This window comes from Peromyscus californicus, unplaced genomic scaffold (assembly GCF_007827085.1).
Source record: "Peromyscus californicus insignis strain IS unplaced genomic scaffold, ASM782708v3 Scaffold_13__1_contigs__length_99412109, whole genome shotgun sequence".
In the NCBI taxonomy this organism is placed as follows: domain Eukaryota; kingdom Metazoa; phylum Chordata; class Mammalia; order Rodentia; family Cricetidae; genus Peromyscus; species Peromyscus californicus.
The window spans coordinates 67,207,770-67,229,318 of NW_026294424.1; the positions used below are offsets into that span (position 1 = coordinate 67,207,770).

The 21,549-nt window shown below is 45.1% G+C and overlaps 1 protein-coding gene across 2 annotated transcripts in view; it reads left to right on the plus strand.

Moving 5' to 3' along the window:
* Positions 1-3,417: 3,417 nt before the first annotated feature.
* Spata18 (spermatogenesis associated 18) overlaps positions 3,418-21,549 on the plus strand; it is a 34,940-nt gene continuing 16,808 nt past the window's right edge. For both annotated transcript variants that reach the window (XM_052735136.1, XM_052735135.1), the window contains exons 1-4: positions 3,418-3,742; positions 11,404-11,509; positions 12,090-12,205; positions 13,508-13,617. In XM_052735136.1, coding sequence (XP_052591096.1) covers positions 3,656-3,742; positions 11,404-11,509; positions 12,090-12,205; positions 13,508-13,617 — 419 coding nt within the window. In that variant the 5' untranslated portion in view covers positions 3,418-3,655. The remainder of the gene's footprint in view (positions 3,743-11,403; positions 11,510-12,089; positions 12,206-13,507; positions 13,618-21,549) is intronic.

The window sequence follows — 21,549 nt, forward strand, 5'->3', positions numbered from 1 at the left end:
CACACACAATAATGAAACTTATTAAATGTCGTCCACAGCTGCCTGACATTCCAAGTTAGATAAAAAGCTCCATCTTGCTTTTCCTAACCCGTCTCCACGCAGGAGCTTTGATAATGGATTTTTCTGAAGTCAGATGCCTCTTGGCTGTCTGAAGATCTACTTTCCCTGGATTCCCCATTGCTAACAGGACATCCACTTGTTTTCCTTGCCAATGTGTCTTGTTTTTTTAAGACTTGATATTTCATGTGTTTGAATGTTTTGCCTGCAGATACCGATAGGCACTACCCGCATGCCTGGTACTGGTGGGGATCAGAAGAGGGTGTGAGACCCTGAGACTGGAATTACAGTTATGAGCCATCCAATGCGCACAGGGAACTGAGCTCAGGCCCTCTGCAAGAACAGCCAAAGATGTTAACCTGTGAGCTGTCGCTCCAGTCCCACTCCCTTTTGTCGTTTTAAAAAAAGAGAACCAATTCATTTATTCAACCACAAGCATAATGTGAGCCATTTCTAATGCTATTATTTGGAAGCCTTTCCCCCCTCTGAAATATTTGGAGGGTGCTATGTGCTTGGCAATGTCTCCCAGCAGTCTTGTTTTAACTGATATTATACCAGTTCACTATGACACACACAGTTTATATTTAATATTTTCTTATGTAATTTTGCTTTTAGCATAGTTATCTCCTAAGCAGACTGGATGCTCCTTAAAAACTGGGTGCAGCCGGGCGGTGGTGGCGCACGCCTTTAATCCCAGCACTCGGGAGGCAGAGCCAGGCGGATCTCTGTGAGTTCGAGGCCAGCCTGGTCTACAGCGCGAGATCCAGGAAAGGCGCAAAGCTACACAGAGAAACCCTGTCTCGAAAAAACCAAAAAAAAAAAAAACTGGGTGCAGTATGTCATTACATATTACTCCAAGTCCTGATCACCGTAGGAACCAAATACACAATAAATGCCCATTAATTCAGATGACTGAATACTGGCCTTTTTCATTGACTATAAAAAATGGTAAGTACCTCTGACATAGATCTGTTTTAACACCCACCGTACAATACCCCAGAGAAGGACCACATTCCCATCACCTGTGCTTCCCAAGTACTCTTCCTGAGTCCCATCTCACCTCCTACAGGACCTCCCACATGCTGTATAAGAAGAGATCCAATTACAATTCTGGCTGCCTTCCCACTGCCTATGAAATAAACATTAACCTCTTGGTACAAACAGCTCATCATAGCCAAACCCAGGACTATTCTCGGCTTGTCTCTGACTCTGTAGTCACAGTGGACTCTATATTTCTTACCCTTGCAGCTTTTATTTCTCTGCATCCACTTTCCTGTCCCTGGTGGACTCCTGCATCCTTCCAGAGCTGGTTCTAAATGTCACCTTCTTCCGAAAAGACAGGGGAGGAGACAAGGGAAGGGAGAATCACTATGTCCATAGCTGTATAGGTGTCCTGTTAGTGCTTTACACACCGAGTTACAATTGTTGTGTCTGTCTCTTGCAGATTGTGAGATCCCAGAGAGCAGGAAGCCAGTCTGACTTCACCTTATACATGAGACAGATGGGTGGGTTGTCATCGAAATCCAGGAAATGCTATTCAGTGCATGAAAAGGATCCATTTCCATACCGCCCATCCTAGGCCCTGCCTTCATGCTGTACCATGTCATTCTTCTGAGAGGATGACGGGTATCTGCAAGGCTGATCAGACCTTGCTCCTCTCTCTACGGTGTCTCAGTGTGTGCTGAGCCCTCCCCTTCAACGGCCATGGCCACAGCGCCATGTATCTGCTCTTTCACTGAGCAAGTGGTACTGAAAAAGTTGACGTCAGGGATCGCCTCTGTGTTGAAGTGAGTATAACAGACACCTTGGTTGGGATTGGGGGGGGGTATTTGGGCCAACACAATATCCCTGTCTCATTTTTCTCTTCTATTCTGTATTTAAATTTATTGTAAATATTTATTTAGGTATCATAGTGATAAAATTTCAATAGATTACAATTCTTGCAGTTCGTTTGTTCGTAGGCAAACTGGACATGAAGGATCGTACAGGAAAATAATTCTGGTCTGTCCAGAGAGAATGCACACTGGTATTGTATTGGCACTCCACAGGATACCTTGACTTTACTGCTTCCTAGAGGAGGAACCTGCCCTCAGCTTCCATCTGAACCAGTTGATTCTTCCTTTGTGGGAGTGTCCCGTGTCCCCCTCCACCACCACCCCGCCCCCGTTTAAGTGGAAGAAAGCATAAAGGGCAAAATTAAGTTCCTGATGTAAGAACAAAGACCACTTGGGTTAGCAGATGCTGACTAAAATGGACAAGGAGGACAAAACGTCTTAGCACACCGCGAGTAAATTCTGGTGTGTGTATATGTGTGTGTGTGCGTGTGTGCGCGGGCACACACTTACGTGTGAAAAAATATTTCAATCTCTTAACCTTATTTTTTGAGACAGGGTCTCTCCTTGAATCCGGAGTTCAGTGATTATCTAGACTAATTGGCCAGCAGTCCCAGCCAGGGAGTCTCCTGTCTCATTCCCCTCCCCCCCTTTAACGTGTGTACTGGGGATCCTCACGCTTGCTTGACAAACCGCTTGCCAACCGGGAAATCTTATCACTGCGGCGACTGTTTTAAAAGCAATTTCATATCAAGTAGAGCAAAAGCTAGTTTTCCACACAGAACACAGACTGGCTAAGGGCTTGCACCTGTCCATGCTGAGGAAGACCTGAAAGTTAGGACGAGGATCTACCTCACCGTGTAGCTGTGTGTGTCCTTCTATAGAGTACAAATCTATTGACTTAGACCCACCGAGTGGGTCCAGCGACAAAGCCAAAGATGTAAGCCGTAAGAACGGACGTTTTAGCCCCCGTTTCACACAGGCAAACGGAGAATTCAAGGCTTGAGAGGTGGAGGAATAAAGGAAGGGTCAAGGAAGTCTGCTCAAAATTTCCACGGAGTTAACCTGCTTTCCTAAGGCACGCACTGTCTGTCGCCCAGTATCGGGTGCCGCCGCAGGTTAGGTGTCCTGCGGTCACCCAGTCCCCCGGGCAGGCCTAGCCCAGCGCAGGGTCCGGCAGCAGCTCCCCCTCCCCCTGCTCGCCCCTAACCCCCCCCCCCCCCCGCCCCGGCCCCGGATCTGGACGTCCTCCAGCCGCTCGCACAACCCGGAGGTCCGACCGCTTCGGTACCCTCGCCCTGGGCCGGCAGAGCCATCGCGAGGTGGGGTGAGGGGTGGGGAGGTCGCGGTCTCGGCAGACCCCCCCCCAAGGTCCCCCAGTCTGGGCGCGAGCTGGGCTGGGGTGGGGCGGGGCGTTGCTGCGACGCGAGCCGCGGGTCCCTGGCAGCCGGCCGCCACGTCAAGGTTTGTTTAATAATCGACGGGTTATTTATGGCCTGGCTGGCGGGCGGCGGCGGGGGAGCTGGAACAGCGCGCCGGGCCGTGGATAAGACGTGACGCCTGCGGCTCAGGGCGCCTCCCCCCTCGGCTTCCCGAACCCTGCCAGGTCCGACCCGAGGGGGAGGATGGATACTCCTGCTGCGTTCTGAGCCTGCGCAGAAGATAACACCCCTGCGGCCACAGCACCCCACCGTCCTGCCCAGGCCACCCCCTCGTCCCTTCTACTAACTCGGTCCCCCGGAGTCGGACGCGTGGAACAGCGCGCGATGGCAGACCACTTGAAGAAGCTGGCCAAAAGCGAATCTTTTCAGACCCTCCAGGATAAAGTCACCTACTGGATGAAGGACTACAACGTGAGTCGGGCTGGGAGACCCCAGGGCTCGCCCTGCCTAAGTTTCCCCGCACAAACCTCGACCGGGGCTGGCGTTCACAAAGCCACCGCTTTTGAGACCCCAAACGGGAATCTCAGACTCCTACCCCGATCAAAGAAGGAAGCCCCCTGTCTATTGGAACCCTTCAGCCGGGGTGGGGTGACTCCTGAGGCCGCAGAGCGCTAATCGGTGTTCGGTAACCATGGACGCTGGAGGCCCTAGCAACAGAAGAGCAGAGTCCGGGCTGCCAGCCATTCCCCGTTCTGTCTGCCTGCTTTGGAATTATTTTCTACTGCACCCTTCCCACTCCCTGCCTTTCCACAAGGTTCTCACTTTTCAGGACACCCAGGATCGTATCAGAGTGAACTTTTCTAAACCTACACCGGGGAGTTACTTATTATAGGAAAAGGGGTACTTGCAAAAGTTACACCTTTTGCGTGCTGGTCAACATAGTAGTTAGGAAGGTACCAGAGCGGCTTCCAGGAGGTGTTACCAAGAAATTACTGTGTCACCAGCATGCTGTCACACCCAGAAACACACTCCCAATTTCACTAATCCCATTCCACCCCGACTCCAGCAGCAGCATGCTGAATTTGCCTCACATTCGATGGAAGTGCCGGGAATAGGAGGCGCTGGGTTTTACCCAGCGCACAGAGCCATCAGCAGGGAGAGATGTGAGCTGGGAATTCAGGTTGGCCTGAGTTTCTTGGTCTGAATGTGGCTACAAATAGCCAAGTAATGTTTCCCAGCTACTCTGGGTCTCAGTACTTCGATCTGTTCCATGGTTGGGATTTTAATTATTATTAAATACTAATTAAATAATAATAATAATAATAATAATAATAATAATAATAATAATAATAATAATAATATGTAAAGTTACTTTCTAGCCCGGCGGCAGTGGCGCAGGCCTTTAATCTCAGCACTCGGGAGGCAGAGCCAGGTGGATCTCTGTGAGTTCGAGGCCAGCCTGGTCTACAGAGTGAGATCCAGGACAGGCACCAAAACTACACGGAGAAACCCTGTCTCGAAAAAACAAAAGAAAAAAGAACAAACAAAAAACAATCAAAAAACCAAACCGAAACAAACAAAAAGTTACTTTCTAGATCTCAGATTTTTAAAATCTAGATGGACTGGTTTCTGAATTTATGTCTGAACGCATTCCATATTTTGTTATGTGTAGTTTGGATTTGTGTCAGTTGCTAAGCATGTTCCTGCAACCCCCAAAGCTATTTTATTAGTACTAGGGAATTTTGACTTAAACCTTAAGGTGAATATTCACTGCAGCAAGCTCTAATTGTTAAAATGCTAGTTGTAGGAAAACTACATTTATCAAAAAGCTGTAAATTGTATTTGCTTTGGAAGGTTGATTTTGCTGATTGTATCCATATTGGCTTAGTTAAGACTGACTTTAAAAAACAAGTCATGCATAACCCTTTACAATTAAAACCGCCCCCTGGGGGAAAGTTATTTTAAAAGAAAATGAATAAATGGCTTATATTAATCCTAAACTCAGTGCATAATTTAAATTTTCTTCCAATTAATGATTTTTTCAGACTAACACCCGGTTTAGCATTCCTTGATTTCCTTCCTGTGGTTTCCTTCCCTTTCATCCTCCTCTCCACCTGGTAGCTGTGCGTTAACACGGGCTCACTGTGTACTGTGCCTCAGTTTCCCTTCAACCATGGTTTCACCTTCCTCAATTTCAGATACCTACAGTCAACGATGGTCTGAAAAATATCAAACAAAATTTCAAACAAAACCAATGGCTAGGTTTTAGATTGTGTGCGGGGTAGGGTGATGAAATCTTTATTAGAGGTGGATTCGTGCTGAAGCTTGTTCAGAGTATGCCTGAGCTATACACTACCCACAGATAGCACCGCCTCAGTTTCCAAATGGACAGTTGATGGTCTTTAAAAATATCAATCTATGCCCCAAAGCACTTAAAAATCTTGGCTTAACTGGGTGGTGGTGACTCACCCCTTTAACCCCAGCACTTGGGAGGCAGAGGCAGGTGGATGGATCTCTGTGAGTTCGAGGCCAACCTGGTCTACAGAGTAAGTTCCAAGACAGCCAGAACTGTTACACAGAGAAAACCAAACCAAAACCAAAACCAACCAAAAAACCCCAACCAACCAACCAACCAAACAAAAAAACAAAAACAAAAAAAATAAAAAATTTGGTTTATTTTTCATCTTAAAGCATCTAGCAGTCTTCTGGGTCATGGAAGAAATTACTCCTTGTAGATTCAAACACAATGCTTTTTAGGGCCAATGAGATGGCTCATTAGGTAGAGTCACCTGCTGCCACGCCTTGACCTGAGTTCCATCTCCAGGACCCACATGATAGAAGGAAAAGACTGACTTCCACAAGTTGTCTTCTGACCTCCACATGTGTGCTGTGACTCAGTTGCACCTTCTATCCAGACATAAATGTCATAAAGTGTTATAAAAAAATTTCCAGGAAAAGGATGCCTGAAGAGACCAGAAGAGGGCACCAGGTCCCCTGAAACCAGAGTTACAGATAATCGTGGTGGTACATACACCATGTGCATGCTGAGAATTGAACCAGGGTCCTCAGAAGAGCAGCCAGTGCTCTTAAATGCTGAGCCATCACGCCATCCCTAATGGAGCTGTGCCTTAATGACGAGCCTCCATCTGCAGAAGAGAAAGAAGGCTGGAGAAACTCCAAGTACAAGAAGTAGGGTGCCTGACGGAGCTGGTGGGGCCAGGATTAGCTCAGCGTGGGGGATGGCAATGAGATGAGACTGAGTAGGTTGGAGGCAGATGTCAAAGAGCTGTGAGGGGTGTGTTTGGGAGTTCAGCCTTTGCTTGAGGGCCAGAAGGAGACTCTGAAAGCACACTGCAGGAAGAGGACCATTTGGAATCAGGTTTTATACTGGTTGCTCTAGTTGTCTTGTGATGGGGAAATTGAAATTTCTAGAAAGAGGGCTTGGGGCTAAGTGATACTTGAGGCAAGAGAATGTATGAATGAATCAAACTGGCATATTTAGCAGACAAGATGAAAGACACTAAGAACACCCCTTAAGGTTTATGTGAGCGCCCACTGTTTAAATACCTGAAATTCATGGGGCAACAGCTGTATAGTTTTATCGGCCAATTCTGTAAAAGGCAAGAATCACTTTATATGCAGAGATGAATATTGATGACAATTACTCATTGGACATGTCATTTGAAGACGAGAAATGCACCTTATGTTACACTACCTTCAGTAGGTCAGTTCCAGACTGAATCCCTTCTCCCTCTGGGATACTTCCATTGCCCCTCAAAGTCCTATGGACCAAGGAGTTAACTTGAGTTAGATGTGCTTAGCCTTGATTCTAAAGGTGTGTGTTCTATAATTAGAGCAGCAAATGGTAAATATGCTATCCTTTATAATCTATCCTTAAGACATGGTAGATGACTCTTTTTTTTTTTTTTGGTTTTTTCGAGACAGGGTTTCTCTGTGTAGCTTTGCGCCTTTTCCTGGAACTCACTTGGTAGCCCAGACTGGCCTCGAACTCACAGAGATCCGCCTGGCTCTGCCTCCTGAGTGCTGGGATTAAAGGCGTGCGCCACCACCGCCCGGCTGACATTTTTTTTTTAATCTGAGTCTTGTTACATTTCAGCCAGGTTAGCTTCTAACTTGCAATTCCTCTGCCTCAGCCTCTTGAGTGCTGAGATTATAGGCATGCAATTGTTTTTAAAGTAAAATAAGAGATAACTAGGACATTACAATTCAGAAATTTTATTTGTTTTTTGTTCTTTTTAACAGAAAAGGATCTCAGATAGCCCAGGCTGGCCTCAAACTTGATTTTGTAGCTAGAGATGAACTTGAATTTCTAGTCTTCCTGCCTTTACCTCCCATGTACTGGGATTACATATGTGAGCCATCATGCCAAGTTTATGTGCTGCTAGGGATAGAATTAGGGGTTTGTGCACGCCAGTCAAGGATTGAGTCAGTGGAATCCCAGCCCCTAGAAAGTCTGGTTATTTAATATGTGAGTGAGGCTAATGGCAAGAGCTGGTAATATAAGAAGAGATCTCTCTATAGCACTTCTCTTACCTTAAGGATTTCTATACTAGTAGTTGAAAACATGGTATTAAATGTCAGCGTATAAAAAGGAGATCTTACTGAGGTGTGTATTCCGTTTTGTTTAGAATAGTATTTGTGATTGAAGTAGAGGTCTGTCCATGTTGCTAGGGTGTATTCAAACACTCACTGACCATTGGAACCGCTCCTCAGTCAACAGACTAACACGTTCTTCAGGGTGTAACCCAAGCAGTAAACTTAGAGAGAACTTTACCCTCTTCTTCATCTCTTTTCTACCAGGTCAAGCTGCAGAAATGAACAAACCCTCGGAGCTCAAAATCTCAATGGGAAGGACACTTTTAAAAAGTCCCAGGGCAGCTCTCCAGCTCTGGTTCAGTTCCCCTCGGGAGAGCGTAGCTGGTGTCCTCTCATGCCATCTGGAGGAGCTGCAGGGGAAGGAAGCAAACTTGTACTGCTCTCTTACATGACATATCAGTCTTATCCATCATCCCTTTGCCAGAAGCATGCTTGTGTATCCCTTAATGATGGATGTATCTTTTGAGAAAGGTATCCTTGGGCAATTCTGTGGTTGTGTGAGTATCACAGTGTATACTTACCCAAGCTGAATGATGCTATGGAAGTACTATCTTGCATATGGCTGTTAGTAACAGAAATGTCGTATAACCATAGTTCTGTGGCTCCCATCTGATTGTCAGGCAGGTAAAGAGCAGCTGAGAGTGTAAGCACACTGCAGCATCACAGAAACCTGCTCTTGCTTTCTTGGAGCCGCCCTCCACTTTGCCTTCTTGCTCCTTCATCTTTCTCTTTCTTTTCCTTTTTTTTTGTTGCCACCATTTTTCTCCTTACTAGCTGCCCCTTCTTCCTCAGCCCACTCTGGACACAGCAAGATGGTCCCTGAGCCCTCGGCCCATCCTGTGTCATTACTGTGATCTCACCTCTGTGGACTTCAACTCTCTCCCATCCAAAGCCGCCACCCCCTCCCGTCCCCCCATTCCTGCCTCTCTTTAGCATTCAGGACTCCACCTGTTTTTGGTAGTGTTGGTAGTGTTGTGGTGTGAAGCATGTCTCACATGCTGAGGTTGTGGGAAGCAGTGTAGAGCCCAGCTCAAACATCCTTTCTTCGAATGACCTGTCTTTTCTTTCCTGCGTCGGTGAGTCTCCTGTAGTTAAGATAGCCAATGCATAGGATTGTTTTGAGGCTCATCCTGCAAGGTAGTCTATGTAAAGTGTCTTAGCACAGTGCTGGGAGGGAGTAGAGGCTCAGGTAGAGATTCTTATTAGACATTTCTATTTCCATCGGAGGGTCCTGCAGGCACCCTGAACTGCCCATGCCCAAACTCACTACCCTTAGGTAATGCTGACATCAATGGGATCTTGGCTGATGTAGGGGTGATTAATGATGGGGACCCTTGGGATATCCACATCCTTCATCCACTCCCCTTCAGACTTACTCTTCTACCACCCCTCACCCCTGCATCTTCTACCTCTCTTCCAGAGTCACTCTCTGATGTAACCTCTACATGATCTGTCCTAAAAAGAGTTCTGTAAGGTGAGGAGCACCACTGATCTTGTCAAGTGACCTGACCTTGCTTGCTCTGTTGGTGTCGTCACACGTGGATCAAGCCAGAACCCTTCTCGTGGCAGGCTGAGGCTTTCCTTTGGGTCTTTGGATGAAGGAGGCACGTTCTCCAGATGTGCCTGCTGTTGCTGCTTATGGGTCCTTCTCTTGAAATGCCGTCCCCTCTCCCCACTTCCCCTTCTCTTCTTTCCCCTTCTTCTCCCCTCCCCGGCTCTCTCCCCCACCCCGACCTGGAGCTTGTTTTGTTCAGCCTCTCGCTTACTTCCCACACAGAACACTTGATGTAGTCTGGGATAGTCATTTATAGACCATTTGCTTCTCATTCTCCTTTTTCCCCAGCTGAGCTCTTCCATAACAGTCAAAACATTTCATTTAAAAGCAGCTTCGGCATGGGGGCTGCCAATCCAAGGCCCTATATAGACTAGGAAGTCCGGGACTTATGAATGGATGAATCTGGAGACTGCGCTCTGGACAGAGTACATTTAGTTCCTATCTTTTCTCTGTTTATTAGATGATGGGGCTAATCAGGTAATGTGATCCTATTATAACTCAAGCGTCGTGTGCAGTGCTTTGTGTGGGGAGCTGGGCATGCTGTGACATGCCTTGAGATAGCCTGTTTGGCTATTTGTGTTGTCTACACAAACGCTCCTTAGGATACCAGACAAGGTGTAGAAGTAGGCAGTGGAAAACCACAGACACACTTCTAATTTAGAATCTGTGCTTTTGTTAGCTCAAAAAGTCAATTGCTTCCTAAATCTGAGGACACAGAGCATCTCATTTAAATGTCTTTCATAAAAGAATTTATCTAACTAGTGGAGAATGGGATTTGAACCCAGAGCTCCCTGATTCCTAAGTCCCGATCACTCCTACGTACCACCTCACAGCTGCCATCTGTTTCTTGAAGGGCTGGGTAAGTTGGCTTAGGAACTTTTTCCTAACACTTTGCATGATATTATCATTCCTGCAGTATGAGATGGGAAATGGGCCTAGTCAGCAAGGTTGGGTAACTCGCACATAGTCCCGACATCTATGTAGTTTACACCCATGGGATTTATTGCTTGTTCATAGTTCTGCCCCTTCTTTCAGTGTTGGAATCAGTTCAAGGTGTAGCTTTGAACGTTAAATAATGACCAAAGCAGAATAAAAGGCAAGAGGCCCACGTGACCTTCAAGTGTTTCATTCTCATCACCGAAAGGGTTCCACATCCAGTAGGGCCATCTCTTTCCCGCAAACCACCTAGCTGACTGAATTTCTTCTCAGGCTTTAGAACCTCCCCCAATATTTCAAGACAGCAACTCTTCAGTGGACTTGATGCTTCTCATCCTCTCTCCCTCCCTCCCTCCCTCCCGTCATCTATCTAGTGGACACAGGCCTCCTTTTGTCTTGTTCCCCACCCTGTATCTGGCACCCAGCACAATCCCTCCCTGCTGTTAAAGGAGTTGTAAACTCGGCACATAGAATGTTCAAAACTGAATTGTATGTACAAGATGAATGTTAAAGTGGATAAATGAGGCAGCAATGTGTATTGGGGGTGTAAAAAGTCTCTTCAGTTCATAAGGGGATTTTTTTTTTCCCTTTCTGGATTCTACTGAGTAGCGTCATTCCTGTGAAAGCAGCTCCTTAAACTTCAATGGCTTAAACACCCACACAACAGCTTCCTCAGCCGTTTATCAGTTGAGTGCCAGTGTTTATCAAGTCAACAGCTTTGGGGGTCTTGTGGCTCCATACTCCCCTTTCCTCTTAGAGATTTCACAGGATTGCCCAAGAGATTTTCTCTGCCAGGCCTGGTCATGGTGTATACCACTTCCCAGACCATGACTTAAACTCAATCACAGGGTCACCTGGGTCAAACGGCTCAATCCCAGCTGTGTGCCCAGAGGCATAGATTTTGGGGGTGCCCAGCAATCTCTGTCAGAGCCTGGTAGCCCCTGGATCACACAGGCTCATGTCTATCTGCAGTGGGTTCCTGAAAGTGGGAATTGACCGGGTGTCTTCTGTTTTGACATTACAGACCAACACCTGTGATGAAAATCTAAATTATTGCATCGGGCTCATCGAAGAAGTCGCCAAAGTACAAGCACAGCTCTTTGGGATCCTCACAGTGACAGCCCAAGAAGGTGAGAGCAGCTTCTTCCTCCCACCCTCCCACCCTCCCCTTCCCTGTTTGCTCTCTCTCTCTCTCTATATATATATATTTGTGTGTGTGTATGTGTATGCAATGTGTGTATGTATGTGTGTGTATGTATATGTAATGTGTGTGTATGTGTATGTAATGTGTGTGTGTATATGTGTGTGTATGTATGTGTGTATGTGTATGTATGTAATGTGTGTGTATGTGTATGTATGTATGTGTGTATGTAATGTGTATATGTATGTATGTATGTGTGTATGTAATATGTGTGTATGTGTATGTATGTAATGTGTGTGTATGTGTGTGCATGTGTATGTATGTATGTGTGTATGTAATGTGTATATGTATGTATGCATGTGTGTATGTAATGTGTGTGTATGTGTGTGTATGTGTATGTATGTAATGTGTGTATATGTGTATGTATGTATGTGTGTATGTAATGTGTATGTGTGTGTGTGTGTGTGTGTGTGTGTGTGTGTGTGTGTGTGTGTGTATGTGTGTGTGTGTGCATCCTCTGGCTAAGATCTTTCCCCAGTCCTGCTGATCTACCTTGTATATTCTCTTAGGAGGACATAATGAGGGTGTGGAAACAATCAAGGGTCGCCTTCTGCCTTTGCTGGAGACTTCTTTCAGTTCTGTAAATGTGACAAAACTTATGGAGAACAAGGACTCCTCTCTGCAGGTAAGGATGCTCAAGGATGATGCAGCATTAAAAAAATTGGAACTTCCAAGATAGGAAAATTAAGCAAAGAGTGTCCTTACTTAACTTCCACAAGTCAGTGTCGGCATCTAGACAGTTGGAACCCAACCTGGAAAGACAGGATGCACCATATAAGGCATCCTGTTGTCACAACTAATAAACAAGTATACATACTTTACACTTTTAGGATTTGAAAGCCCAAACACCATGGTGCAGACTCCAGTGGGGATCCCGCAGGAGACAGCATTACGTTGGTGGGCATATGTAAGGGGATGATCACACATCACACGGCCGGACAGGAAGCCAGAACATGGGGAGGAGCCAAGCTTGCTCCTTCATCATAACTCTCTTGAGAACTAGCCAGGCTCTTCTGGTTTTCCATGCTCTAACGGCTTCTCCCATCAGTCCCTCCCTGTCACTTGCACACACCAGGGCCCAGGCTTCCAATCCATGTACTCTTGAGGGACACAGTGTAGCCATATTATATACCATGGCTGCCAGTAGTTTTACTTCCAAAAGTTTAAATGGCTTTGCATAGATTCCTTATAAGAATGGTCATAGTTAGAGTGGGCTGTTGTGAGCAGGAAACAGCAGCTGAAGGGTTTCTACTTAGGTGAGAACCAAACTGGACAGAAACCCGTACTCTCTGCAGACCCTAGGGAAGCTGTAAACTTTTGTTTTCATATACTTGTTGGTCACATGGGGACAATAAGTTTGCCAATTTAATGGTAGGATCCTGATTTTTAAAATGTGGTAGGTATAAAAAAAAACCATAACAGTTTTGCAGAGAGCCTAGCACCCGGTAAGATCTCTCTCCAGCTAGAGATGACACTTGCCATTAATGTTCTTTGAGGATATATGCTGGTTAGAGTTTTACTTCCTGTGGGTGTTATTCAGGTTAGGATTATGCTTTAAGTCTTTTTATTCTGGGAGCAGAGACGATGCAGGATGATGTTTTAAAGTCTTCCCTTAAAATCAAGTTGTAATTTATATTGTAATTAATTTATATTGTAATTTACCGTGAAGCCCACAGCAGAGGAGTTTTGAACCAGGAACAAACACACAAAATTCATTCCTGCACTGACACACAAACCATCACCACCCTCCCAGCCTGTTTGTGCTATGTTCAGAGTAGCTGCTGTTCTGGTTTCTGTCGTCTGGGATTGAGGGCTCCTGGTGTAGAGTCACGCTCTCTTGTGTGTGGCTTCTTTTGCTTAGCACAATGTTTTTGTCATCTGTCCATATTATTTTCCATGTCCATATTACTTTTTTTTTTCTTTCCAGGTCACGTATCTTAGAGATAGAAACAAAGACCGTAACGTGCGGGAACAGGACCAACAGCCATTAGACAGTGACTTCAGCCCAGACCGCCAACAAAACCAGGTTCAAGACGAGTAAGAGGAATGCAAGTTATCTTTTTTTCAAGCAGAATTGTTCTACAGTTAATTACTTTTTAAGTTTGGAAAGAGAATAATGGGTCATGAAAAATGTAGGGATTTGCAAATTTCTGTGTGTGTGTGTGTGTGTGTGTGTGTGTGTGTGTGTGTGTGTGTGTGTGTGTGTAAGGGAGGAGGAGAGGGGGATGGAAAAGGAGGAGGAGCAGAAGGTGCACGGGAACTTAGTGACTGAGTTGGGGCCTGGATATCTACATTCTATGACCCTTGGTTCTTCACCTCTGGCTCTGTTGCTCCCTCAACAGCTCATATTTGAAATAAAGAGCATTGGCTCTGTTAGTCATCAGAGAATGTGTAGAAGAAGAAGGATGAAGCAGGGTGAGAGATGAGCTGAAGAGGGAAACTGAGAATAAGAGGTAGAGCAGGGACACCTGTATTAGTTACTGCTCTTGGTGCTGAGACAGAGGATCTAATAAGAGGCAGCTTAAGGGACAAAGGGTTTATTTTGAGGAAATAGATTCCATCATGGAGAAGAAGGCATAGAGGCTGAATCACAAAGCAGCTGCTCACATTGCGTCTAGTCAAGGGGCAGAGAGTGATGAATGCTAGGTTCGGCTCTTTTCCCTTTCTGTTCAGTCTGGCAGGTTAGGCTGCTGCTTCCGGCTTCAACTACCCTAACCTAGATAATCCCTCATAGGCATGCCCAGAGGCTTATGTTCCAATGGTCTTCCTTCCTTCCTTCCTTTCTTTCTTTTCTTTTTTCTTTTTTTTTTCTTTTTTTTTTTACAAGATGTAGACCATGGCTGGTCGGGAACTCACAGAGATCCACTTACCTCTGCCTCCAGAGAGATAGAATTAATGGCATAAAGGCATATGCCACGACACATGTGACTTACCTTCTAGACGCTGTCCAGACCTACAGTATCTATCTATTATCCTTTTTTAGGGAAGCATTTTTATCTTACTAAGATAATTGCAAACTTAGTCCAGATTTTGAAATAACTAGCTATTATATATGTCATATATAATATATTATACTAATAATATATGTTATATATGTGTTAAATTTAATATGTGTATATTGAAAGGTTAGACAATGTCAGGCAACAGGAATAGCAGTCAGGTTAAGCTTCTGGAATCACTGCAAAGAAATTTCAGGCTTTGGATCTGAACTTGAGGAAGACAGGCAATTTATATGGGACACCATTCAACATGCTTAATTAAAAGTAACCTAGCAAGCAAACAAACAAACAACAACTCAAACCCTATCACCCATACCATTCCTACTATGGACAGGACAGTGAGGAAGTCAGGGATGGAATAGTTTGTGACTCTGTCTTGTTCTCCGGTGGAATTTTCTTTTTTAATCTCTACATGGAAAATCTTCTGTTTTGCTTGATAATAAGAACAATACAATTTTCCTTCTCAAATACATAGAAATATAAATGTAAAGGTGGAAGTCATGTTGGCTCCCAATGTCAACATTTTGACATACTTTTCTCCAGACACACTTCGTGTGTGCTTGTACCTCTACATACACCTATGCAGCAGTTACAGAGCAGCAGTAGCCAAATGTACACACACAAACACCGAGTTCCTCTAAAAGACTCTAATGTGTTTCAGCTCATGCTAGCTGATCTTTCTGTATACCACTTCTTAGTGAGCGTACCTCATTTTTTCGTAGACTTCTTTGTGGAAAGTGTCTACTAAATTCCAAGAGCCATTTCCCTTTCCAGTTGATTTGCTTCTTGTGGGATTCTTTCCTGGCTCTATTCTTAGACATCCCAAAGATGAGTCACTTGAGGTCTTACACTGCCCTGTGGTCTTTGCTGGCCTTGGTTCTCTCTGGGCACTAGTGTCTTAGGCCGGTGAGTTCTGAGTCAGGGTTTATCTGGTTCAGTTTCCTGGAACATTAGCTTTCAAGGGAAGAGGTGAGGACTCTCTGGTTTCTCTAGTTATAAAGGAAAGCTTTGAGAATTTGTTGCATTTTGATGTCTGCCAGCACAAATGGGGCCAGAATTTCCTGCTTCCCTTTTGTGTGTCACATGGTTCTTAAGGGATAATAAGAACCAGGAATCTTGGTTGTCTTAGTCAGTGTTCTCTTGCTGTGACGAGACCACGACCATTGTAACACTTATCATTGAAAGCATTTAATTGGGTCTTGCTTACAGTTTCAGAAGTTTAGTCCATTATCATCTGTTGTTGTTCAGCTTTCTTAGCTCTAGATGGATATTCGAGCCCCATGTTGGGTACCATTAGTTGTTGTTTGTTTGTTTTTTTTTTACTCTTTTTTTTTGAGGGCCCGCCACCCAGCTCCCAAATAAACCACACACAGAGGCTTATTATTACTTATGAATTCCCAACCTTAGCTTGGCTTAGTTTCTTGACAGCTTTCCTTAACTTATTCCATCTACCTTTTGTCTCTGGGCTTTTCCCATTCTCTAACTTCCTTTTATTTTATTTTATTTTTTAAAGTTTTTCTTTTTTTTTCATTAAGAATTTTTTTCATTCATTTTACACACCAATCAAAGATCCCCCTCTTCCCTCCTCCTGCCCCCCCCCAGCCTCTCCCTCCCAACTTACCCTCAAGAAGGCAAGGCCTCCCATGGGAGGCACCTTCAGTAGAGGCAAGTCCAAGTCCTTCCACCTGCCTCAAGGCTGCAGGATGTGTCCCATCATAGGTAGTGGGCTCCACAAAGCCTGCTCATGCACCATATGAATTCTGATCCTACTGCCAGTCCCCCCCCCCCAAACAGATCAAGCTACACAATTGTCTCACCATGAAGAGGACCTAGTCCAGTCCCATGCAGCTCCACAGCCATTGATCCGATTTTCATGAGTTCCCTCTAGTTTGGTTTGGTTGTCCCTGCATTTCTCCCCATCACTATCCTAATGCACTTGCTCATAGAATCCCTCTTCTCTCTCTTTGATCGGACTCCTGGAGCTCTGTCTAGTGATTGATTGTGGATCTCTGCATCTGCTTCCATCAGTCATTGGAGAAAAGTTCTGTGATGACAGTTAGGGTATTCACCGGTCTGATCTCTGGGGCAAGCCAGTTCAGTTCAGGCATCCTCTCCACTATTGCTGGTAGCCCAGGCTGGGGTCATCCTTGGGGATTCCTGGCAACTTCTCTAGCACCAGGTTTCTCTCTATCCCCATGATGTCTTTCTCTATCATCTATAAATCTTACTCTTACTCCATGGCTCACTGTGTAGCTGGGTGGCTGATTCCTTCTGGATCTCTTCTCTCCTCCTTCTCTCCCTTCTCCCAGATTTCTCCCTTTCTTTACACTCTCTGCCTGGCAGCCCTACCTATCCCTTCTCCTGCCTTGCTATTGACCATTCAGTTATTAGACCATCAGGTGTTTTAGACAGGCACATTGACACAGCTTCATAGAGTTAAACAAATGCAACATAAACAAAAGTAACACACCTTAAAATATTCTACTACAGTTATCATGGTGGGAAGCATGGTGGTGTGCAGGCAGACATGTTGCTGGAGAAGTAGCTGAGAGTTCTATATCCAGATCTGTAGGCAGCAGGAAGAGAGAGACATTGGGTCTGGCTTGGGCTTTTAAAACCTCAAAGCCCAACCCCAGTGACGCATTTTCTCCATGAAGGTCACACCTACTCCAAACTGCCACACATCCTAATCCTTCTAAGTGGTGCCACTCCCTCATGCCTAAGCATTCAAATATACGAGCCTATGGGGGCTTCTCTTATTCATATCACCACATTGGTGAACACATATTTTTTATAAAAAGGTTTTTCTTTGGAAAATGCTTCAAGGATAGAAATTTGTAAGACTAGTGCCCACAACACCTACCTACCCTTTCATGTCATGTGTCTCATATACTTTATTACTTCTGAGTGACTTGTTTTCCCTCCAGAGGCCTTCATGCTCACGTGGAGACACTTGCTGCCATGTTCTTATTTTGGTTAGTTTTGTCTAACACCTGTTTGGCTCTTATTGTGCTTTTATTTAAGATCTCCCAAATGATGGAGTCTGTGTGTCCTGTATCAGAAATTTGCTCAGAGAATCAAATCAATCCATCACCAAACATTTAAATAGAATATATTTTAACCTGACTAAAACAGCTTCTAGTTTAGAACTGCATCTCTAGCTCTTACCTATTCTTCACGTGTGAAATCAGTCCTGTGTTGGCATGTGTACGCTTGTGCATATACACGCTCATGCTGTGTGCAAGGAGGGGATGTACTTCCTCATCTCTGTCTGTACCCTTCCCTCTTGTCTTGTACTTTTCCATTTTTTTTTGCTACTGTTGATTTTCTTCAGTTGTCTCTTGATTAAAAAAACCTCACTCTTCCACATTTACCTTTAAAATCTGTAATAGATTCAAATTTTATTAGAACAAACTAATTTTCTTTCAACTCGCAACAACCATATTAAGTCATGTCTACTCCAGCACTCTTTTAGACTGTAGACACTTTATTTATTCATTCATATCATGTTTCATCTTTCACAAAGATCCGTGTGTTAAGCACTGCTTTAAGGGCTGAGGGTAAAGAGGAATGATACAGTTTGTAGCTTGTGGTATGAATAGGAGATAAATGTGAACGGCACTCAGTGGAAGAGGGGGCGCTGAGCATGAAGGTGTGTGTGTCCGGCGGCATGTAGAGTGGCGTGGTAGGAGGTGGACATGGGGTCACGGTGTAGGTAGTGACTGACCGCCTAGTTATGTGAGGTTGGTAGGGATTCTTCATCCCCTTATTTTCCAGTCTGCTTCATCCTCTAGGTGAAGATCTGCGTTTGTCAGATTTCCAGTGCTGTGTCAAAATACCCGAGATCTAGAACTTAAAAGGAGAAATGGCTTTTTGGCTCAAGGTTTCAGAGATCACGATCTCTGGGTCTCTTCACTTTGGGACAGTTGAGGCAGAATATCATGGCAGGGAGTGCACAGTGAAGTAAAACACATAGCTTCATACTGGCTGGGCAGTGAAGAGAGAAGGGGCAGTCTCTCTGTCCCCTTGAAGGCCCTGCTCCAGTGTACTGTATCTGCCAAGTGGGTTCCACGTGTTCCCATTAGCATTTACAACCAGGCACCAAGCCTGGCACACTTGAGTTCTGGGCACACACTGAAGATTCAAACCGTAACAGGATCTCAATGTTTTACCCTCTACTATTTTTTCACTAAAAGACTCATACTCTATAGACTCAGGACTACTGTGATGAGACAGCCTAGATATATCATGAAAGGAAAGTCACAGATGTCATGGATCCTTGGGGAACCTGCGATGTCTCCCCATACCAGGGTAGCTCCATTGGGGCCTTCATCCAGTGTTGTCCATCTCACCTCCACTCACTAAATTTAAATTCTCTAGAGAGAGAAAGATGATGTGTCTTGATCCAAGTTAAGAGGGTCCTGGATACTAATTTTGACGAAGGTATTTGGAAAATTGTGCTTAGTAAGTAGTGAAAATCAGGTGCACAAAGTCATGAGATAGGTGTATGAACTACTTTTCTCAATGCTGTGTCCAAATATCTAATGAAAAGCAATATAAGGGAGGCAAGGCAGTTCAGGCCACATAGTCCACTGTGGCAGGGAACCCATGGTAGCAGGACCAGCTCCTGCCTGTGGCATCAGGAGGCTGCTTGCTCACATACTGGGAGATTGAAGAGAAAGGGGACTCTTGGTATTGTGCTGACTTTCTTCCTTTTCCCAGTTTCCTCAGACGTATTTGATGTTGCTGCCCATACTAGAGAATGTCTTTCTCTCTCAGTTAATCCTCCATGGAAGCTCCTTTTCAGACAAGATCCTAAAGAAGTGCCTCACGGATACCTTAGATGCTTCTCGGCCTATTAAGTTGACATCAGGATCAGCTGTCACGAGGCTGGCGAGATAGTTCAGTGGTTAAAGGGTGTTTTCTGTCAAGCCTGATGACCTAAGTTCCATGCCTGGAAGGACAGAAATGACTCTCACAAGCTGTCTTTTGACCTCCACAATGTGCACTGTGGCATGCATGAGTACACACGGTATAAAAAGAGAACTTTAAAAAGCAACCGTAGTCAGCCTGACACCCAAGCACACCGCTTTAAACCATAATCGTATGTCTTGGCTCCTATAGCCTCAGGCAGATCTCCAAGTGCAGAATGCATTTAGTTCATCTTGAGGAGTTCCTGAAGTCTTAAGAGTTCTAGAACTGTTCAGAAACCCAAGTTCAAAGTCTTCTCTGAGATTCAAGGAACCCTATTAGCCCATATAAAACAGAAGAGTAAGTTCTGCACTTTTAATATACAGTGACACAGTAAACATATCAATTCCTTAAAGGTATGAACTGAAGCATAGAAAAGAGAGATCAGAGCAGAGCAAGACTGACCTAGCAATTCAAAACCACATCCCAAGGCTCCATGTGTAGCATCTGGGGGGTCTTTGTGGAATTATCTAGGCTCCAGTGGCTTTAGGGGTAGCCCCATTTTTCTGGTGTCTCTAAATGTTCTGGGGTCTTCACTGAAATATAAGGAGCACTCTCACAGTTTTGTGCACAGTGTACTTGGTAACTTCACACAGGCTAAGCAACCTTGATACACATCACCTGCTCTCATTAGTGTTCTGGATCCTTGGTATCTTATCTCCATGCCGCCTTCATCCTTGCATCTTGCATGCCTGCAAAAACAGCACCATATGGCTAATGCAAAGTTCTCCCACCACCTTGAGATGCAGCCCAGCACCCTTGGACCATAGTGCAGCGACCTGTGTGATTTCTCAGCTGAAGCCAGGAAAATACTTTCTCATCTAGCTGTTTTTCTGTGGAGTACCTTGAAGGCCCTATCTTGTCAAACACTCTCCCTTCAAACGAATTAGCATTAACAGACCCAGGAACCATTGTTGGTTGGGATCTTGTCTTCTACACAACTTTTGTATCATCCCCATGCAACATTCAAAGTTTCTCTTTAATGCTGCTAATGTGTTTAATCTCTACCTGCCTGGTCTTCAACTTGAACTGGGTCCAAGTTCTCTCCCCCCCGCCCCCACTAAACCGCACACTTCTGTTTGCAGCCGTGTCCAGGTTCACATGGTTCTTCAGCAAACTGCGCCTTTTTCCGTCTTTATGATCCGCCGCTCACTCTCACTGTAAATCTGGGAAATGTGGTGAGCAATAACCACACCACAATCTACAATCTGGACATTATGTTGTCCTGAAATTTCCTCTGCCAAACAAAGGATGCACTGTTTTCAAATTCCACCTCAGGCCGTGGGCAGAATGCAGCCAGACTCTTTGCCAGGATGACGTGAGTGGTTCCTAGTCCAATTCCCAGCGAAGTTCTGTTAGTCTCAGACCTTGTGAGCTGATGCTGTCCATGCTTCTCCAGTTCACACTGTTCATATCTCCGTTCTGTTCTCAGAGATCCTCCCGGAGATCTACTGAGCTCCGATCACAGCATTCTAGAGCTTTCTCCAGCCTGCAGTTGCAGCCTCCTATTATTTCCACAAACCGGTTGCACCAGCCTCTTGGTCAGGGAGTCACAGCACTGACTCCACTTTTTAGGACCAATTTTTGGTTTAGTTACGTTCCTCAATGCTGTGAGTAAAAATCTGATGTCTTAGGTAGGGTTTCTATTACTGTGTCATAAAACATCATGGCCAAAATCAGCTTGGGGAGGGAAGGGTTTATTTAATGTTACAACTTGTAGTTCATCATCCAGTTAAGTCAGGGCAGGAACTCACAGCAGGTTACTTGAAGACAAGAACTGATGCAGAGGCCATGGAGTAGTGCTGCTTACTGGCTTGCTCCCTATAGCTTGCCCAGCCTGCTTTCTATAGCACCTAGGGCTTCCTAACTAAGGTGGCACTGCCCACAGTGAGCTGGGCCCTCAGAGAGCAATCAACGATCAAAAGGCATCACCAGCTTACCCATAGGCCAGTCTGGTGGGGGTATTTGCTCAATTGAAGTTCTGTCTTCCTAAATGACT